We start from the raw sequence: 23,270 nt of genomic DNA, 5'->3' as shown, positions 1-23,270 counted from the left end.
TTGAAGAATCAGATGAATAATTCAAAAATATAATTATCTATCCTGGCTCCAAAATGGTGGAATGAGCTCCCCATTGAAATCAGGACAGCAGATAGCTTGCACATATTCTGGCCCAGACTGAAAACTCATCTCTTTCGACTCCACTTCGAGCGATAGAATTACTAACAAAGAATTGCAAAGCACTTATATACTAATAAAGGACTGGCTTATCTAAAACCAGTTGAGTAGCACTACCAAAACCAAAATGTTTTGGCTATATGAAACCTGATGTACTTATATGATTCTGTTTTCTTCAAGTTTGTATCTTGTTGGTCGAATGCACTTATTGTAAGTCGCTTTGGATAAAAGCGTCAATGTAATGTTATCTAAAAATGTATCATATAGTATGAATGGTTTAGGTACAACTTTACTTGCCACTTGGCATGAGCTACCAAGTGTTATCTAAACACTGTTGTGCAGATTGAAAACTATAACTTTTGGAATGTTTTGTACATTTTTTATTCTAAAAGTTTTGTACTTTTACTTTGTACTGAGTCCACCACCGATAAGCACATATTGTGGGTCACATGCGGTGCACACTCACATTGATGACAGGAATTGAAAGGCTCTTTGGCAGCATGTGTGCTTTTGGCCAGGGCTGCGTCAGTAAAGGAGACCCACGCTCCCTTTCTTTCCCACCGTTGTTCAGGTTATCCTGTGGGGCCACTTATGACCCAACTGTAGGCAGGATGCAATGTCTGGGGACCCCAACAGGGTTGTACATAAGCATCCGCCAAGCCCTGGGAAGAAAACAAGAGCTGATGGAAAACCAGAAGAAGGGAGCATAAAGAGAAACTGCAGTTAGTAACCAGGACGCACTCAATAACACTCACCATGCACCTGCAGCCTGCGTGTGTGTGTGTGTGTGTGTGTGTGTGTGTGTGTGTTTACTTGTGTGTATGTGCAGGTTGTCCCTTCAGAGAACTACAGCACAGCACAGTCCCCACACAGAGCACAGGTGGTCCAAACAAAAACCTATGAAGTGTTGCCCAGAGAGTAATATCCCCACGTTGCGTGTTGTATAAAAGCCCCCCATAGGAAACAAACACTTCCGGTGCTGTAAGATTTATTGTTCCCCGCACTTATAGCTCACGACATGCTCTGAATGATATCTTCCTCACAAGGTTCCTTGATATATCCTTAATAACGTTTAATAGTCACTGAACATGCAAAGCAGAAACAAAAGGGTTCATAATTACTGCCAGATAACTCAAGGACATATTGTTTTTGTGTTTATCGAAGGAGGTGAATTCCCTCTTCGCTGTATTGTGTGATGAGAATAGGAAAGAGCTGGTTAACTGCAGTGTATGGTGTGAAAACCAAAAGCATTGTTACACTTTGATAGATTGACCGCACATCAGCTCGCGATCTTTCCCCCACTCAATGTCAAAGACTTCACATCTGTATTCACATCCGCACACTGTCATCTGCACCAGCGACGGATACCCAAGTGTTACGTAACAAAAGCATCTCAGAAGTTCAACTCTCTATTGAATGATTGTTTCTTGTATACGAGGGCAATGTAAGGGTCATGTATTAATAGAACTGGCATGCATTTAGGGACAAGCTGGTAAAGTGGACCTACTTTAGAATAGTCAGGGGTTTAAAACGTGACTTTCTACGCCCTCTAGTGTCAACACTGAGGAACACCAACAAACAGGAAGCACTGTACCTCAGACATGGACTGCATTTTGTATGAATACAGAATCATTGCGTAGACTTTGAAGACGTTTATGTAAGTGGGTTTTCAGTCTGCAATGGAGGATGTGTAGACTTTCTGCTGTTCTGACACCAATGGGGAGCTCGATCCACCATTTTGGGGCCAGGACAGCATACAGTGGTCTTTTTGATAAAGGGTACCTGGGTCCCACTCGCAGTGAGGGAGAAGCTAGCTGATTGGCTGATGCAGAGCACATGCTGGAGTGCATGGTTTACAATTTAAATTAAAGGTTAGTAATGGCTGATTGTCACATTTATTTGACTAGAGTAACTATAGTTAAAAAGGTATACTAAATAAAAAGGTAATGAATAAATAACACCATTTTTGTGTTTCTATAAATTGACAATAAAGGAAATTAATTAAAAAGATGAACCTAAATCTACAGTATATTAAAGTAGAACAAGTACAATTGGGAGATATAGAATAACTGGACGAATTAGCAGTATAATATTACTTCTTGAAATAAAAAGCTGCACTATTAGAAAACAGTACACAATGTGTATCCCTTTCAAATCAATATTTCTCTTTCAATTTTATTCCAATTTGACCTTACACAGGTTTAGGAGAATAACATATCAAGTATTCCAATGTGTTGCAGATACTCCAACATTGTATTTCCACTAGAGGGCTCACAACCTGTTCACCGGTCCCTCTGGTGGCAAGAATGTGTGCAGCTTCACAGAGGCACCAAAAACATGTATCACTGTTTGTGAGACTGCACGGACTTCGAGTTGAAGAGATAAACAAAAGCCCACCACAGCTAAAACCACTTGAGGAACTGAGATATGATTCATGGAAACTATGCGTACTGGTTTAAATATAGCACAAAACCACACCTATAGCCAACCCTATAGTCAACCATAGAGATACACGCAGGGCTGCAGATCTCATTTGATATGCAAGACATCTAAAAAAACACACATTTGGAAATCAACCGTTCTGATGAAACTAGTAAACTCCTTCCTTTGTAATTGGACCTTGGTTGAGTTGCATTTGTTAGTCTGTAGACTAAAGATGCATTTTATTTAATCAAAGTTTCATTTAAGTTAAATACCTGACATTTAATACGCAGATGAGGCTATTTGTAATGTTTTGTAAGATAATCAAAATCCTCAGATGCAAGGGAAAAGGGAACTATGGGACAAAAATAAATAGAAACAGTGCTACCTATTTACAGTAAACTTGTTGTAGTTCCTTAGGGGAGGCCGTGTTTAGAGGGAGGGAGAGAGAGAAAAAGACAGTAGAAAGAGAGAAAGCCACAGAGAGAAAGAGAGAGAGAGAGAGAGAGAGAGAGAGAGAGAGAGAGAGAGAGAGAGAGAGAGAGAGAGAGAGAGAGAGAGAAAGAGAGAGACAGTAAAGGAGAGTGACAGCATTAGCCTTCAATCAGGAAATTGGAGACATTTTGCATCTGGAGTACTTTTGAAGACACAAGCTGGGGGACAAGTTCAAGGTATTTATCTGCTGTGTGTTTGTCTCATATCAAAATCTGCCAGTATTAACAGAAATGCAGGCAATGAACAATCATATTAAACAGTGTTGAAATTATTAACAAAAGTACATTTAAAAAACTGTTTCTAATAGGAGAAAACCAGATGACTCTAATGGTTCAAAGCTAATAGAGTTTTACTGGTATTCACATGGTTAATGATAAACAAAGGATAATATTTGGAGTAGTTGTTACAAACTATTATTACATTATGGATAAAAAAAAAAATTTGACTGAGAAAAAAAAACTATTCCTCGTGCGTATAGAAGGCCAGATAAGGGTATTCATATTCATCATTCACACCTAAAACAAAAAAAAGATTATAGTACGTATTTCAACTGTCATTTATAATATTTACACAGTTTTAATGACACGTCATGAGATATTTGTAGGGTTTAAAGCTCTAAGATTGTCTCAATGCAGTTGTTATCTGAGGGAAATGTTACATTTATGGCATAATTAAAGTATTTTTTTCAATATTCCTGTGACAGTGCAGTCACAAATATGCTGAATCATAATTCAATGAACAGCAAGGCAAATAATGCCACACTGCTTAGCCCACGCCTCTTAGTCAAGTTTCGTTATAGCACATTGTAACTGTACAAGAGTTGACTTTTTAACTTTCACATTTGCAAAACAACCACATTTTTATTTCTGTGATAAACACAAATCCACAAAGGTGATCCAGTTATGAGGCACAAACTGTCCTTTCTTTATTCTGACTGATAGTAAACATTTTAAACAGCAGTTATCTTTTCACCATAAATGAAAAACATGATGCTTTCACATTGACCCAAACAGTTCATGGTAAACTTCTCCTTTGGTTATATTTAGCACTTTTATTTCTCTATTTTTAACTCTTGACATGACACTATGGCTGTATCAGAAACGGTAAATGCTACCATACAAAGATCAAGAAAAACACGTTCTCACTTCCTTTTATTGAGAGCGATGTGTTTTTGAGCTCACCAAGAGTCTCTACTCTGATGATAATACTGATTTTGAGTTTCATTCATTTTTACAGCACCGGGCATGAGTTCACAGACGGAGCCCTGCAGTGGGAGGAGAGGAGAGTGAAAACAGCTTCAGGCTCCTCTGCTTAATCAGGTACAAATCAAAATGAAAATACATGCTGTAAATTTGATATTGTAAAATGAACTGGGTTAGGGTTAGGGTTATGCATTATGCAGCATTGTATTGTACTATTACAATGAGATAAGCATGCTAGTTTGGGCGGCAAAAAGCATCATAGTATAAAGAGAATTGTAGTATATTTAGGAAGAACGGTATTAGTGTTAATATCTGGCTGTACGTCTCCATCAATCTATTACAGTGCACAATAGATAACGCCTTTAATATCTTGAGCTTATAATAAGGGCGAGATGATACACTTACACCTCACCCACCAAACATATTGTTAGCAGTATGCTGTTTGACTGACAATTTCCAATATATATGCAGGATGGGCTGCGCTTGCAGTGACAAGAAACAGGTACAGGATGACAACTACAAAAGAAAATTCAGCACTCAGGCCTCTAACCAATCCAATTACATAGTAAGTAGACCTTTTAAATGATAATCTATAGTCATCTTAATACGTACAAAGTATGTTCATTTACTTTAATTCATTTGCCATTGTTTTTTATTCACGTTTTGAATGCTAAATAGGACATATCTTTCTGTTCTTTAGGCACGAAGTGAACGGACCCTTACGGATACTGGTAATCACTGACCGCACGCATTCTGACAATCTTTCTCCTGCGTTTTTGCAGTTGACTGTTGCTCTGCAGAGACACATTAGTAGCAGCAAGAGGAGGCCACTTTTAGAGATTAAAATCTAAGTTGTGTTTCCTATCTTCTCTTCTGGGGGAGGGATAGCGTTCATGTCACTATCACAGACAGTGTACAAACATTCTGTATGCTTACGCTATATACTTTGACTATATTCACTTTTACCTCCAGAGTATTAGCAGACAGAGCTCTTCCTTTAAAATAAATGTGCTTTATTTGCAGATGATGTTGTTTTTGTGGCACAACATGACTTCGAAGCAACCAACGACAGGGATCTACCTTTCAGAAAGGGAGACAAACTTAAGGTTTTACAAGAGTAAGTATTCTCTTCCTAGTGCATGGTATATTAATCAGTGAAACAAAATTGTCCTTCTAACGCAGATAAATAAAAATGATCTGCCACTTTTGTAGTGAGGGAGAATGGTGGATGGCTAAATCTTTGGAGACCGGACAGGAAGGTTACATCCCGTGTAATTATGTTGCCAGAGCAGATACACTGGAGGTGGAAAAGTAAGAAATCATCAAACTGCATGGCAGATAAGACTTCTTTGTACTGTGAACTCAATTTGTATGTGTTTTTAGTTTTCTACATGCAGTGTCCTTTGTGGTTCTCTCCTCTGCAGATGGTTTTACAGGGACATAAGTAGGAGAGAGACCGAACGTATGCTTTTAGCCCCTGGAAACAAACCGGGGGCCTTTCTGATTCGAGAGAGCGAGACCAGCAAAGGTGACTGCCACGGCCTCTTTTTATAATCACGCCACAAAATAGACTTTTAGAAGCACATTTAGAAACATGTGAATATGACCAATTTGAAGAACTAAATGTAACTGGATGGTCTACGTGTTTTCCCTTTAGGGTCCTTCTCACTGTCAGTCAAAGATCATGTACCAGAACAAGGAGATGTGGTAAAACACTACAAGATTCGCTGTCTGGACAAAGGTGGTTACTACATCTCCCCCTCCAACCCCTTCACATCTCTACAGAAACTGGTCCAATACTACACCCGTAAGTAATAAACAGATCGCTTTTTACCTATCCACAAAGATCATTAAAAAAGATTACACATGGGAGTTGAATTGTTCCTTAATAAAAAATAATAGAACAAACATTGTGCCTTAGTTTACTGCTGTAAATCAAAAGTTAATTGAAAGGGGAAGTTAGACCCTTGGGTTGTGTTGTGCATTTCCTGTTTGTTTTTCCACTGACTAAACCACAAGATGAGAAGGGAGTATCTCTAGAATGGCTTTTAATGCACAGCGACTTATGAGTGAGTAGCCAACACATACAGGCCTTTAAAACTATTTAAGGAACATTAGCTCATGGGTATGTTTGAGGAACTTAACTTAGCAAAATAGTAACTAAAGAGGGAGCAGAGATATTGGTAATTAAGTCCTCATGTGTCACGTTTGGGTGCAGGCGCATCAGACGGTTTGTGCCAGCGGCTGAATGCTCCTTGTAAGGAGAAGGCCCCCGAGCTGCCATGGGCTCCTGATGAATGGGAGATTCCCAGAGATACCTTGAAGATGGTGAAGAAACTGGGGGCCGGGCAGTTCGGAGAAGTGTGGATGGGTGAGAGGAAGCTAACAAATTGTCCTGAAATTGGCAACACTTTATAAGCCAAGGTGGAAGAGTGCAGTGAGTTAAGCGCAACGTGTTGATCCCCACTGCAGGTTACTATAAGAACACCCAGAAAGTTGCTGTAAAGACTTTAAAGGAGGGAACCATGGAGCCGGCAGCCTTCCTCCAGGAGGCCAACCTGATGAAGCAGCTGCAGCACGAGCGGCTGGTGCGCCTCCATGCTGTGGTCACCAAGGAGCCCATTCTGATCGTCACTGAGTTCATGATCAATGGTAAGCTGAAACCAGAGAAAATGTGTCATGCTTATAATCAACTATAATCATCATGGTCGCAGAATATTTTTCTGGGGATCTGACCATACGATTAAATTGCTGAATTGGTTGCAGCCATTGCTCCAAACCTTTAAAAAAAAAACGCCTACTTTTAATCAACATTTTACAAAGTAATGCAATCAAATCCAAGGAATGAAAAACTTTCAATTTATGATGCTGTGTCAGAAAGTTGTTTATATTCAATGGCCATTTATGATCAGCTGTTCCATTATTTAGTGAGCATATAAGAAGTTTGTTGGTGAGAGAAAACACTAATTAGAGAACTATATAGTTAAAGATGACCAGGGAACTCTATCAATCAAAACCTCTCATCAAAATGCTTTAAAATATGTATTGCCAGGTTGATCTACTGAAAGATGCTGTAAAGAGCAGGTGTCTGCAATGATGTATACACAGACATTTGAGTATCATGTAAGACTTAATGTACAGAAACATCTAACCTTATCTAAACTCTTATCTAGTATTTTCTATTAAACAGCAATGTTTCTTTGTCACTTTGAATGTGTTGATGATAGAGTTATCATCCTTCTCCTCTCTCCTCTGCAGGATGTCTTCTGGACTATCTAAAATCAGATGAAGGGAAAAAGCTCAAGATGAATAAGCTGATAGACATGTCAGCGCAGGTGGGAGACTTATGATTGTAAATGGCTCATTTTAACAACATGATGTCCGTGAGTGCGAAGAATCGTATGTTGTACAGTATGTGGCCTGTTCATCATAGACCTCTCAATACAGTCATGAGAGCTTTCTCTACATTTCTAAATAGGCCTACAGGATGTTTATTGTTTTACTTTGCCTGTTAGAGCGTCAGTATTTCATTCTAAAAAATACCAAAGCATGCCATGTTAATATAAGCATTTTCTGACAAAAACAAAAGCGTTTGAGCTCAAAGCCTTTTTTTTACACACAGGCCGCATTATAGCCCTCTGAACGTCAGTTTAATTATGCTTTCACACCTGCTATGATGTGAATACACGTGGTAACCGTCAGCAGTAGCGGTGTGGTTTCTGTGGTAAGGCTTCTACTCTGCTGGCTTGAAAGACTCCCCATACGTCAATTATTAACATCCGGACAGGAAATCATGTTATTTTCCATTTGCAGTGCGCTCCCTCAGAACTTCTTGCCCCTTTCGAAAAAAGCCCTTTCCTGATAGTTGGCACTTCCTGTTAAACCCACTGCTGCCATTATCATAAACACAAACACTATTCACGCACGCATACAGTATACACACATGCTGGAGCTGTACTCTACACACTGACCAGAGGAACCACACACAAGCAGCACGTGCACCAAATCTCAATTTCACCTATGGATGTGCTGTAAAACAGATATCTTTCAAGTTGTCTTATTTTTTAACAAAATGACTTTCTCTCTATATGACAGATTGCTGAAGGCATGGAGTTCATCGAGGGGAAGAACTACATTCACCGAGATGTGCGTGCAGCCAACATTTTGGTCAGCGATGACATCCACTGCAAGATAGCAGACTTTGGCTTGGCCAGGATCATCGAATCAGAATACACAGCTCAAGAAGGTACAGTATGTACAAAGGTTTCCTCCCATTGGATAATAAATGCATCCAAGGCCTCAGCTAGAATTTTAGGAAATACTGATTGGATGAATTGAAGGGAGCAAATGCACCAGCCACCCCACTGAAATTTAAATAGACACTCAAATCTAAAAAATATAAGCGTTTTTATCTATTCTGTTGACTGTTAAATCATATTTTTATGTAGCTTTTCCTGCAAGTTTAAAGGTTGACGCTATTTACAATTCTACAATATTTTGCAGATGTTAAAAAAGTGTAAATGGATAATTAGTTGCACATTATCTCCACTATTGTTTGAATATGTGATAGTGTAGAGTCTCAGCAGTGAGCGATATGGATAAAATCTTCTATCATATTATATATGTTTTATTTATGTGAAAGAAATATGTATACACACCTGCATACTTTTGCATTTCCCTGCTGAGTAACACAATTTCCTCTGCCTTTTTCAACCCTCTCTCTGACAATTAGGAGCCAAATTTCCCATCAAATGGACGGCTCCAGAGGCCATCAACTTTGGCACATTCAGCATCAAATCAGATGTGTGGTCCTTTGGGATCCTCCTCACAGAGATAGTCACATATGGAAGGATACCCTACCCAGGTGAGAGAAGTGAGAAATAAGTAAAAGGAGAGAAAAAATGAAATTAGCTTATATTTAAATTGTTTAGAAACCAGCTGTTACTTTGCAGCTATGAAAATCGCACATTATGATGACTAAAAATATTGCAATGTCTCGTAATGCGTCTTTTCTTTATGTTAATCAGGGATGACCAACCCAGAGGTGATCAGGAGTCTAGATCAGTCGTACAGGATGCCGTGTCCGGACGGCTGCCCTGAGGAACTCTATGATGTTATGACTATGTGCTGGGGGCAGAGGTCTGAGGACCGGCCCACGTTTGAGTTTCTGCAGAACACTCTCAACGACTTCTTCATCGCCACGGAGGGACAATATGAGATGCAGCCGTGATTAAAGAGAAGGTTTCCTGCTGATAACATTGAAGACCACAACATGTCCTAAAGACAGATGTGAGACTTGCATGGGTAAAGGATGAGGACCAACCAAAGATATATATTTCTTAAGACTTTTTCAAACATTTCAAATGAACAGAATTTTGTACTCCTATCTTATTAGTGATTTTGAAAGTTATTATTAGCTGATAGCTGACAGCTAACAGTAAGAGCTTCTGAAACAAGTTGTAGTCAAAAAAGGAAATGTTAAGGGTTGCCAACTACCCTGGTATTGATGGCTCGCATTGTAGTATGAGAAGACATAATTAGGATTTGGTTAAAAGAAAAAATATTGGAATACATACACCGTCCATGCCCTGTTAAAAGGCATATGGACCCAGCAAAGTTGGACCAGGTAGAGTTCAAGATGAATCATTTGCATGGTACAGAAACGTGCAGCCTGAGAATACATGCACAATAATTTGCACTTTCCCACCCCCCTTTATTATTCCTTTCAATGGATACAGGAAAGGGGCTTTTTTAGGAGCGTTTGTACTTGCATACATATTCTATTTAAATAAAAATATTTACGTCTTATTTTTACCTATTTTTATATATAAAAGGATCCCCCTTTTACATGGCAACCTAAGAGATCATTAATTTGATACAAAATATTGTTGCTATGTATTAATAAACTGGAGACATTATTTATTGACCAATCAGAATTAAGTATTCTAGGCATTTTAAAACACTGGCTTAATTTCTTTTTTATAAAGAAATATTCTAGAACACATAAAACTACAGAGAGCATTGAATCATTTTAAAGAAGGCGGCACTCTAAATGAGGCTTTGCATGAACAGGATATCCCTTACAAACATAATAATCATACGTAATCACTTTTGCAGACCAAATAAAAGTTTGGTATTTTAACTTTTACATTGGTGAATGGAGGAAAATGTAAAAGTGATGAGTGATTACAAAGAGTTGCATACAGGAAGCCCTTAAAAGCATCTCACTTTCCTAAATTACAGTGGGTTTGATCGTCTAGCTTAAGCATCCCCGGGGGGGCCGGCAGTATCTTGAAGATAAGAGAATGGAAGGGCCGCGGCAGCCAGGGGTTAAACCCAGCCACTTCCTGAATGGACAGGAAACAGGAAGTGTGAGTCAGCATTCCTGAAATGCCACACAGCTAGAATGACCTCCCATGACAAACTGGTTGAGGTGTTCACATTTCCTTTAGGTTTAAAATATCAGTTTTGTGCTTGTACTTTTTTCTTTTCAATCTGTTGGTCGGTAAACCACCTTCAATCTTCAAGACTTTCATTTCCTTTGTCAAACAGTATATACTCTGCTGTGAATAAGTTAATAGAAAATTAAAACGAATTCATACATTCACAACTATCATCACGGTAAGTGTTATCTGCCATAAGTCTAGATATATTTTATAGATCAGTCGGTGACAGACGGTGTTAATGTACCACTGGCCTGCTTTCCTGTTGAATCATCAAAACAATCTGTTACAGCGATTGCAAAGGATAATTTATATGGCTGAGCTGAGGGCTCTTAGAAAAATAAATGAAATGACATACACTTTGGAGAGTTTCCAACTGACGCAACAGTAGGAGAGCTATGTATCACAGCATCTTGCATTAATTTCATTAAAATGCATTGCAAGCGTTAGATAGCCGCCACATTGGCAGTCTGTGTGATATCAATCTTTCTGAAGAATAGAAGCAAGGACAGTTTTACTGTGAGTTTGGACTTTTCAACCCCTGCACTGGCTTGGATGCCCATCTTTATCAATTATTGGAATTAACATTTCCCCTTAGTCATATGGTGACTAATGTTTTCCCAACAGAAATTATGCGTATATATAGCAAATAAAAAATACATACATGTTAGTAAAGAAAAGTCTGACATTTCTAATGCAGGTTACAGTGATGTTTACACCGTTGTCCTCCTGCAGAGGTCAGTGTTGCACAGTTTCACATGACATACTCTGCTGTAAACTGTAAAGAGACAGTTGAGCCTGATAAATGAAAACAGTGAAGTACTGATAAATTCAACTCACTCACTCACTTCACACGAAAAAGTGAAGTGTTCCCATCAAAAGCAATTTGTAAAATGATACTTCACAACGTCATGTTTTGGCAATGTTATGATGATAGTGATAGAAGTTCCTAGGAGAGATGCAAACCATTTAGGTTTGCTTTAAATTAGTGTTTTGGAAAAAAGAAATACTGAATGACTCGACCGCATTATTATGTGGACATTTGTTGTGACAACTTCCACAGGAATAATTTTCGGTCTATCATGAAACGTTCTGCTAAAGAGTCTAACTTTGATCAACCTCACATATCCGATGTGGCATCGTGACATGTGAGCTGTGGTCTCTAACCACCGGGCCGGACAGTCACGCACTGATATAATCTGTATTCATTTGATTTTATCTGTCCGTTTTACGAGGCATCTAATAGCACATCTTTGTATTTTGCTTTCTACTAGATCATGTTAACATGCTTTAATGTTAAAAAGACAGTTTATTTTACTCGTACCATCTGAATGTCCAAATGTTAAAGTGCCTGTCTCTTTAGGCATTTACAGCTCATGTGAAAGCATTATGCTCTGATTGGCTTGCAAAGGTAGCCATGGGTTAATAGATCAAAAGGGGGGCAGTTTATTCTAAAGAGCCTGCATGTGACATGGGAAGGGGAGCATCATCTTAATAGCTTGTTGAATCCAATGTTTCTGACTTCCTGAAACCTTCAAAAGTCTCACTGTGTTGTCTTATTACTGTATATGTGCGCTGGTAGGCAGAGGTGGGAGAAGTACCCAGATCTTGTACTTGAGTAAAAGTACCAGAGTGTAGGAATACTCTGTCCGTTACAAGTAAAAGTCCTGCATTCAAAAGATTACTCAAGTAAAAGTACAAAAGTATTAGCATCAAAATAAACTTAAAGTACCAAAAGTAAAAGTAGCTACTTATTATGCAAAATGGTCCATTTCATTATAATTACTAATGCATTATTGTGTTTATTAAAGCTTGTAAAGGTGCAGCTAGTTGTAATGACTTTGTATGATGCAGGGTAGCTTGTGAATGTTAATCCAGGTGTAACTAAATTATTATTTAAGGGTTGATTATATCAATCCAATCCGATTAACCTTTGAATTATTGTGGAGTAGAAGTACAAAGTAGCATAACATCGAAATACTCGTACAAAGTACAAATCTCTCTAATTGGTACTTAAAGCTGGGTTATGTAATTTATTTCAGAAACACTTTTTGTTATATTCCATGGAATGCTCTTAACATCCCGATAGCAATGAATATATTAAATGCTTTGACAATAAATACATTTAAAAAAATCATCTGTGGAAGCCGTGGCGCTGTAAAAAGCACGACTAATCATTTTAGCCGGTCCGGCTATAATAACTGGATGGTCTACCTGCCTGTCAGCCTTCCATCTGTGCACAAACTTATCTCGTGCCCTCATTGGTCATGTGCGCGTTCGTGTGTGTTGGGGGAGGGGCTCTGTAAGGAAGTCTGGAAGATTTTTTCCGGTTGTGTATTTTCAAATTCTAGCGCACTCGAGCTGGTTTCTCCAAAATTACATACCCCACCTTTAAGTACAACTTAAATAGTAAATGCACTTTCAAGATCTGTTGGTAGGCACTCAAGATATGTACAAGTTTACAGGTGATTCTTATACGATATTTTTACTTCACCCATTATTCATGTATGCATCTTTATCAGCTAATTCTGCTGTTTACGCCAGTGGTGAATTACCCATTAAATATGCTAAGAATCAATCTATCGAGCATAAGCTAAATATTTACATCCAGTTCAACATACTGTGAATGCTATGAAGCCAATATTTGTTCACTATTCTCAAAAGCTTCCCCACAGGGTCAGATCATGATAACATCCGTCTGTCAGCTGGTGAACTGAGGGAAGAAGCATTAATCACGTCTCACGCTGCCGTGTGATTGATAGGCAGCATCACCTTGAAATGAGCCGTGATGTTAACACAAGATGACAAGACATGTGGGGTAAAGGTTGGGGGGCTTAATCATCCTCTCTCCCCTCCTATTGTTTATCACAGCTGCCTTAGACAAATAATGACGGGAAACGACGGCTCACACACAGATTGATGAGTGATCCCTGCAGAAGGCAACACATCATTAGTGTCTTCTGAGGGTAACCCTGCTCTCTGAGATAAAGACGAGCATATCCAGCACAGATGAAAAGAGATGGGCTTTCATCTTCCAGTAATGTTGCTGTTTTCAATGTTGTCCAATTGAGATTATGCTCCTCATACACATGTCCTCTCCTGGGCTTTGATGTCTTTATATTAATGGAGTCCATCAATCACGAGTGTTTGGTCCAATAGATGTGAGGGCTCTTGAAAACGATGACAGAAGATGTGTGCGAAACATTTTGCAGAATGAGCCTTTTACCATAAAACCAAGAGATGGAGGATAGTTTTGTCATTATCAGTTATTTGCACACCTCTCTAAAAACACTAACAGATTACATTTGATATATTCTAAGACATACAGTATTACCTAGAGTCTTTTTGTACATATACTATAAATAAATCTGTTCTCCGAGTTGGACTTTTTAAAGATTTTTTTTTTTACTGTTGTTTCTTACTCTGCAAAAACCAAACATTATGGGCTTTTTTGCTCCAACAGTAATACAAAGTTTTATTTCCTTAACTTTTTTTCTGTCGAGGAGGGCTTTAAACATAGAATTGCTCCCTTAACGGCTCCAATAGAGTGCTGCAAACAATGATTTGTGGGAAGAGTTAAAACACTTGTGTTTCTATGAAGCCTACAGCACAGCATAACATACTGTACATCCATTGGATACAAATCCAATATTATTATAACATTATAAAAGGGGTGGAGGAAAGTACCCTCATGAAGTATAGCCTAATGCTTTACAGAGCATTTTAGGGTCTTTCAGCTTCTTGTTTTGGTTTCAAGATCCAAAACGTCATGTTCTGACATACAAAACATTATCATTATGCATGTTAAATGTTAAATGTAAAATGGAATGCATTTATGTAGTGTCTGTACAGTCTTAGCTGCCTCCCACAGCGTTCTAACATATACAATTCAGCATTCATCCATTCACAGATATTCATACAGAGTCAGACACCGGTTTAGGGAGACCAACATTCACACACACTAACACACCATTCACTGTCAGGAGCATTTTGGAGTAAAGTATCCTGCCCAAGGACACTCCGACATGTCGACTGTAGTGGCTGGGAATCAAACCATCCGATTGGTGTACGAAAACTAAACATCCTGAGGCACGGTTGTTATATGAAGTAATGCAAAACATTAAAGAAAACCATAAAGACTGAGAACTCTTTTGGCTCATATTGCATAGATATAGGCTGATTATATTCTCTTGTTTCTAACCAAAAGGAAGGCTCGTGACTAGACATCCATTTGTCAACTCATGAACTAATGGAATTTTCTTTGGTGAAGCCAAAACTAAAATAAATCTGCACAAATGGGCACAACTTATGGAGAGCTGAAAGATTTGGAAAACCATCTGCTAGATTGATACTTTCTCTTGATATATGAGTCTGTCAATTCATTTACTGTAAGAAGCCTTAGGAACGTAGCAGGAACCCCACCATCCCCTCAAATGTATCTGGTAATTGACCACTGTGGTTGTGCTCAATGATGAGTCAAGGGCACCGGTAACTACAGGCAAATGTAATTATATGTGCGCTGGTGCAGTAAAAAGTACTAGAGGATCCTGCTGGCCTACGCAATGTGGGCTGAAATGTGACCCTCCAATGTTCTATTTAGACCATTTGTCTCCACTGTTAAGCATTAAAGGACAAAATGATGAGATTTACTGTGGAAAATGATGAAGAATCAGACCAATGTACTTTGGTATAAGTGCGAACATCTCTCAGCTAGTTTAACTCCACACAGTACAATCCCATGAACCTTAACTGCACAGTAAAACACTCAGCTACATCTCACACAGCTGTGGACTTAAGTAACAGCTGGTTCCTTGCGTCATGGACATATTAACCTTTTGTTAGCTCATCAACAAGACAGCTCATCATCCCTGATCAGTATGCAGCACTTTGCTAAGGTCCCTGCTGTCACCTCCTCCCTTCTCGCGGGGGATTGTGTACCAAATGTCAACGTAAATATTCATGTAGGTGGCTTTGACCTTGGATGGTCTTCACGTTCGACCACAGTATGCTTTCTCTATAAGTGCTTTTACATTTAATGTCAGAAAGTGGGAAGTGAAGATAAAAACTTTGGAAAAAAGGAGGTAAATCTATGATGAGAAATTTCATTCATAAAGTCATTCCATTTTAGGGACTTAAGTGCTTTTCCTTTCGAGGCATAAAACTCTTTGGACTTTGGACCTGAATGTCATAAGGAGGATGGACAATATTTAATTATAAGCAGTCGAAGTCTGCAGTCACTTATTAAAACTCTTCCATTTTTCTGATTTCTCATTACTCATGAAGTTCTTTCACTGGGCACTGAACATCAAGCAATTCCCTTTTTGAGTCTTTCCTCTTGCCAGGTGAAGCTATTTTGGGTATTGTTAACCCTGTCGTTAAGAAATATTTTTCTTACAATGTTTTTTTAATCAAATAATGACTAACGAGACAAATGTGACTTAAAGCTGTGGGAGCTGCTAGGGATAAATGGGGTTCAAACCCCTGGGAGAAGGTGACCCTCTGCCTTTTAAAAAGGTCTTTACTTGCTTAACTTATTCATTAAAAGCCAGCTCTTTAAGACACCAGCTGCATTAAGCAATTCCCATGCTGTAGTGTTTAAGATTCATCCAACAGTCCAGTAATGTGACACATTCCTAATGTATAGTTTAGTTTAGTGGCCTAAATATGTTTTTCACACAGGAGCACTAGGTTGTATGTAATAAAGATAATGCTGACACCATCTCCTTTATACGATATCATGTCCCAAATGAACAGAGAAACATGTAGAGCCTGACCAAAAAGGTTGGGAACCACTTTCTTAAAATAAATAAAAAATACATGTAGTTTTGTTTGTGTTTTTTAAAATAGTACAGTACATACAGTATGAAAAATTAAAGTATGTTGTTGCTGAAGTGATGGCAAACTAACCACATGACAAAACTCCACCATGTACTTCTAAAGTACTTGACAGCAAGAAGATATTCGTCAACACGCTGCCGGCATTTCTGTATGCAATCTGTCAAATGTAAAATTGACTGCAAACATAGGAAATCGACATCTGACTCTGAATTGAAAGATATCACATCAATGAGAAAAAAACAGAACAAGCATAACCTTTGCTGCGAAAAAGACGTCAGCTCTTCCATCCCTTCGCCTGTAGAAACAGTGTTCATAATGTGTAGATTTTTTAGCACCATGCAAATTCAATCTCTGTGTTATGAAATCAATTCTCAGTTTCAATGTTCCAACACCTGCAGGGATGTAATATGTGTTTCCAGGAGCATCACACAAACCATCAGTCATACATTCTGCTCCCACACTGAGACTGAAAATCCTATCATGTGGGTAAGCTGTATGTTTTTGCAAAGAGCTCCATGTATTACAGAGGGAGCACATCAAATGAAGGATTACTCTCCCTCGTGCAGTAAACAGCTGAGCAACAGTGGCTACTAGTGCAGTCAGGCCATTATGTCCAAAACAAACAACTCCATCCAATATTAGAATGAAGCCGAATTCAAGTGTTGGACGAGTTGAGTGCTGCTGTGCTGAATCCAAAAGCCACGAGCCTGAGTGCTGCCTGTAGATCATTCTGGCTCCTCCATTGCCGTTCTTTGAATTCCTAATAGAACAATTTCCAGTGTGGTTGAAGCTTTTCTTTTCTTTCCAATATTCTCTTGTTAATGCTACTATAATTCCTTCCCAGTGAATCCACAATTTTGATCAATTATTAAACATTTTATACTTTCTACTTACTTTTAAAAGCTTTTTTTATGTTATGAGCTTAAACCCTGCGTCATATTAACCCTTTGATTCCTACAGCAGCGTTTACATCTCTTTGCTGCATTTTGATTAAGAAGGGATATTATATAAAGGCAGATAGTTATCTAATGAATACATTTTTAATGTTGGAAAAAGTTAAGGAGAGAGATGTTCTTGTTCTGTATGTTCTTCAATCTGTTGATTAATGTGAGAATTTTGAGTCTGTTGCCTTTTTTCACAGGGATATATTAGCAGATGTAGGCTACTGTATATCATGGAGTTGAGCCTAAGAGGTTTACAAATAAACTTCCAGCAAGGCAGTAACTTACTCTTATTACAGATATGTTTCCTCTAGTGTATTTCATTTTTGCTCCACTCAACGGCCCGTCACAGCGGGGGAGCTGTGATAATGCAGAGCTGCGTGTTCTCCGTCAGCAGCAGCTGATCTCTGATCTCTCTCTCGCGTCCGGTTATACTTCACTCGCGTTTATGTCCAAATCTATCAGATCTAGCTAGTTCTAGGATTAGGGTTAAGATATGACATGCCTGCTTATCAAAGGACACCTAAACAATAAGCGTTGCTTGGCAACGGCGTGTGGCCGCAAAGTATAGCGCAGCATTATGCATATATTTATATGAGGGGTCAAAATCCCATGCTCATAAAATGCTCATATATATTTTTCTCTTCATTCCCCACGCCTCAAAATAAATAAATATACCAATTTTAGGCAAAGTAACAAGGTTTGAGCAGTGTGGGTTCTATATTAACAGAGTTACACATATTTCAAAACGCGAAGTGTAATAACTGCAGTTGCCTCCCTGTCAGAATGACAAAGATCCTCAGTGAAGCACAAGCCCATGTTTCTCACTACATTGTAAGTACAACTTATTAAAAAGATCAGTTCAATGCAACTAATGTCGTCTTAGTGTTAGTGCATGATGTTAAAATGGGTTTGCCATGAATTTAGTGATGGATTGTAAACATTTGAAATGTAGCATTTAAGTGTTTCTCAGTTACAAGGTTGTTGTTTTAATAAATCAGACACCGATGGTGCAGCGCTGTACCTCTTTATATAGGCTTTTTTTCCCTAACAAATAGTTTTTGCGCTGATCAGGGGGTACTTGGCTGAAAGAAATTTCAAAGGGGGTACATTATTGAAAATGTTTGAGAACCACTGCACTAAGAGTTAGACCTAACACACTTAGCTAGTTTATCTACTCTGGAACAAGCTAAACTAGTTATAAATATATTTATTCTTTACTGTCGGCCGGTCACTTATTACAGGTTCAGCGAGCTGCACGAGACTGATGGGCTGTCAGGAGAGGGAGAGGAAAAGAAAGCACCCCATTTATTTTCCCCATTTTATTATCCAGAATTACTGGAAACCTTTGAATAAAGTAGTTAATCTACTATTAGTAGTTTGTTTAAATGCATTAAGTATGTTGTTTTTAATTAACATAAAATACATCTCACGTACCCCCTGCAGTACTCCAACGTACCCCTAGGAGTCCGCGTACCCCCATTTGAGAACCACTGATATAGACTTTACATCTCTGAAAAGAAACTCAACACCAAAGGTCAAAACACATCGAGTGGTCACCGCAATACCCCATATTTCAGTGTCTGCTATTGAGCTAAATACCAAAGAAATGTCAGCTAGAAATAGACAGCCGTCATGGTAACTCCAGTATCTAATATCTTTCTTAAATGCTTTTATAAAAGCTTTTATCTGCTCTAGCTCACACTGAGCACATTGAAACCATGGTGACGCCTCAGAGAAGGGGAGGGGGATCTTTTCAACAATCTTTTCCTGACCTCCAAAATCTTTAATTTCACAGACAAACATGTTGAAATACACTTTTAAAAGGATCAACATGCTTCTGAGTGACTTGGGAGTTATGTATCTGCTCTTATGCAGTTATAAACTAATATTTGCATGATTTGATTTCCATATCCGCTGCATCCATCTTCTGATTCCTAATTCGTCCATAAGTCTCCAATGTTTGATGACCTCTACACCGTGTCATGAATAAAGATCAGAGTAGCCTGCAGATTCCCCTTAGACAAGCAATTTGATGTGGAACGCTTGTCTCATGAGGCAATGCCCTCAGCCTATCAACATGATTCATCTTCCTGATCGGAACCATGATGGGTGAGAAGCCACTGGGCTATACAGAACACTTAACAGGGGGATTGGCTAAAACCCATTTCTTACCAATGGTTTAGTGTATAAAGTAGAGCAATTATAAAGCATCTATTTTGTGTTTAATTTTCTTTTCTGCAAGCCATGGAACAGATTTTGATTTAGTGAATGAAAACAGTCCCTAATGTCAACATTCTTCACTTTGTAAATATTAGCTTCTTGTGTTGCTGATAAAATATGAAAGCGTCTCTCTGAGCTTTCTATACATAACATATGACAGGGAGGATGGCTGAATACAACACATTCTCACAAGTTATTTATTCATACCTAAAATAAGCAGTATTTTATCCTTCTACAGTATTTAATTTAAGCTCATCTTATTCCTTTTTACATGTATAAAGTGTACTTCTTACGTATTTACCTGCACATTGGTCACTTACAACATTCTCTTGCACTATTATATTTTATTTATGGTTTTTTTGCACTACTTCTTAGTGTTGTATTGTTTTATGTCTTGTGTATATTTATGTTGCGTTGTTGAAAGAGCCTAGGACTTAAGAATGAAGTGCCATAACTACATTGTAGCTTTTGAATATGACAATAACATATTTGAAAACTAGTTTAGTGAATAAGGTAGAACAATAGTAAAGCATTCATTGTGTGTTATATTGCTCTTTTCTGTTAGGCATAGAACATATTGTAGCGTCTCGCTATAGAAACACAGGGAGGCTTTGCCTGTCCTTTATCCGGGAGTTTATTATGAAGATCACAGGTTACTGTCGGCCATAACCACGCCAAAACAATCTACTAACTCTGTTAAGTTCTCAATCTCCGTCACATACCCCGTTAGTTCTCTCCTAGCATTCTCCGTCTCTCCTTCTGGGAACCTCCCTCCTCCACACCCAACCAACCAGACAACACTCTCCCATTACACATATTTAATTTAAATTTCTGTTAACACTAGAACCGCCAACAGCATCAGCACCAACATAGATATAATTTTCAAATCATTTCATTTGTTCCTCTTCATAATTTCCTTATAAACTAAGTAGGACGATTTAAAACTCAGTTAATTGGGTTAATTTTGAAAATGCTTCAGTTTATCATCATAACTACTCAAGTAACAGATATGAGTACTGATCCTAAGGGCTTGAATTATCACATGTAGATCACATGATGAAGGCAGCAGCTCTGATTGGACCACCAGGAGGGACAACAGGTGTTAATGTGATTGATGTCTCCTGCAGAAATGATGGAGTCTTATCTTGGGGGGGAGCCGAAGAGAGAGGGGCCGGTGGGCGACATCAAGAGAGACCTGCTGGAGGAGCTCGATGCTCTACCTGCACAGGTACCTGTCTGTCTCTCTGTCTGTACCTGTCTGTGTTAAAACAGAGTTAAAGGTCCCCTATTCTGCAAAATCCACTTGTTCATGTCTCTTCTACATCAACATGTGTCCCCTCTGTGTAAAGAGACTCTGAAAGTTTCAGGAAAAAAGAATCTCTCACTTTTTGTCCTGATCCATTTATATAAAAACCTGTCTGAAAATGAGCTGATCAGATTTTGGCCACTTGATGATGTCATAACGATGTTTTGGCTTGTGTAACCATTAGCCAATCAGCAACCTAGGTAACCCCCCCCCACCTTATCACCTGAATCTCCTCCTAGAGCACCATTGTGTTCTTTTTAACCAAATATCTCTCAGAGGGGCGTGGGGAGGGGCTCCTTATTTTCCTCTAAAGTAACAGACAGAGAATCAGCACTTTAGAAACAAGGCTGAAACAGAGGGGATTATGGGATGCTGCAATGATCTGTTTGGTGTTTCAGCCAATCAGAGACAAGCTCTGTACTGTATATATCTGAGACCTGTGATATATTGATGAGAAACAGAATAATAGGAGACCTTTAAAGTACTTAGTGTGCAGACTGCAGAGTGCTATGTATTATTGTATTATAATGAAAAGTTATCATATTAATGTTGCCGGTCATTATAATGATTTGAATACTTCTATTCCTGGTAGTGTAATCTAAAACAAATGGCTGAATTGATAAGTTATATTTTTAAAGACTCATCTGAATGAGTGAAGTAATGAAAGCTGACATGTAGTTTTATAAAGTAGCAGAGTATGTACTTGTATTAATTACAGCTCTTTGTGTCGTTCAGACTGAGAACCTGCAGGTGTTGCTCAGGGTTCCACCGTTCACTAAAGCAGAGAGAGAGAGAGCAGAGACTCTCAGGTCACACACACACACACACACACACACACACACACACACACACACACACACACACACACACACACACACACACACACACACACACACACACACACACACACACACACACACACACACAAAGATATACCTCATTCTTCTGGTTGCAGCAGGAGTGAGTGAGCATTGAGGGGCCGGACACCGTGGTGCTGAGGGCCCCCCACAGCTGTCAATCAAAGTCCCTCCCCCAGACAGCTCAGAGTTTCACCTTCACTAAGATAAACACACCTTCCTTCAGGTAAACACACCTTCCCTCAGGTAAACACACCTTCACTCAGGTAAACACACCTTCACTCCCCTTCCGGGGGACCTCCGTGGGACCTTATTTCGGAAAAAGTATGTATTGAAGTCAATGGAGAGAGAAAGATTATCTTTTATCTTTTGATCCCGTTTGAATTGTGCAACGAATTACAAATATGATGTTTGTCAATTTAAAAGATAACTTTGTAAGTCAAAACAATTTAAATGTGTCGTAAAACTGTGAAGTAACACTTTTATTTGTGTTAAACGCTCAATGAACTACAACTCTGGTCTCGCACACATCACCAATACCAAGATGGCCGTCACGTTAGCACATTTCACCTCTTTCTTTCAGAATGAGGACGAAAAGTATTAAAAGAAGTGAAAATCACTCCAAGTCTGGGCATGTTGAGAGCTGCACATACGGAAAAGGGGAGTTAGTCGGTTCCGTAAGAGCCAGCATGCGGGACCGGTTTTACAAGGTTTCGGTGAGTAACACGAGTGTAAAGTGTAACGTTAATGACATCACTTACGCGACTCTGGGATTTGTAGTCTTTCTAGTTTATTTTTTGACATGGAAAGGACTTTTTAAGATTGACAAACATCATATGTGTAATTCGTGGCACAATTCAAAAGGGATCAAAGATAATCTTTCTCTCTCCATTGACTTCAATATATAATTTTTCCGAAATAAGGTCCCATGGGGCGGAAGTAGATGGGTGGGACTTCGCCTCTCTATTGGCTGCCCTTGGTGAAATAAAATGGAGGGATTGACCAATCAGATGAGGTTCACGTCATGCCCCTGCCAACCTGTGATTGGTCAGCCGTAACCATGGAGTCAACATTGGACCTAACCTCCTCTAGGGGGGTCCGGGGGCATGCTCCCCCGAGAAGATTTTTTTTTAAATGTTGAAGTTAAAAGCATCAATCTGGTGCACTTTGAGAGCAAAATTAGAGACTAAATCTATGGATTCTTTTTTAGCAACACCCATGTCGAATCAATCAATCAATCAATGTTTATTTACTGTATATAGCCCAAGTATCGACAAATGTTACAATTGTCTCAGTGGACTTCACAGTTTGTACGAGAATATCAATATGACAATACGACAACCCTCTGTCCCTTAGACCCTCGACATCGTACAAGGAAAAACTTCCAAAGAAACCCCACAGTTTAATGGGAAAAATAGAAGAAAGCT

General features: G+C 38.8%; 2 protein-coding genes across 2 annotated transcripts in view; one reads left to right on the top strand and one right to left on the bottom strand.

Moving 5' to 3' along the window:
- LOC104962277 (chloride channel protein 1-like) overlaps positions 1-23,270 on the bottom strand; it is a 222,102-nt gene that overhangs the window by 135,300 nt on the left and 63,532 nt on the right. The window lies entirely within an intron of this gene.
- blk (BLK proto-oncogene, Src family tyrosine kinase) lies at positions 3,129-10,984 on the top strand. Its single transcript, XM_010790704.1, has 14 exons — positions 3,129-3,209; positions 4,270-4,352; positions 4,707-4,800; positions 4,936-4,966; positions 5,259-5,352; positions 5,448-5,546; positions 5,660-5,763; positions 5,893-6,042; positions 6,454-6,606; positions 6,708-6,887; positions 7,494-7,570; positions 8,331-8,481; positions 8,968-9,099; positions 9,263-10,984. The coding sequence occupies exons 3-14, from the start codon at positions 4,708-4,710 to the stop codon at positions 9,463-9,465; spliced, it is 1,467 nt and encodes a 488-aa protein (XP_010789006.1). The 5' UTR covers positions 3,129-3,209; positions 4,270-4,352; position 4,707; the 3' UTR covers positions 9,466-10,984.

The sequence above is a fragment of the Notothenia coriiceps genome, unplaced genomic scaffold (genome assembly GCF_000735185.1).
Source record: "Notothenia coriiceps isolate Sejong01 unplaced genomic scaffold, NC01 NC01_scaffold00034543, whole genome shotgun sequence".
Taxonomy (NCBI): domain Eukaryota; kingdom Metazoa; phylum Chordata; class Actinopteri; order Perciformes; family Nototheniidae; genus Notothenia; species Notothenia coriiceps.
The sequence above is the reverse complement of the archived record's forward strand: the minus strand, read 5'-3'. Positions and strand labels throughout refer to the sequence as shown.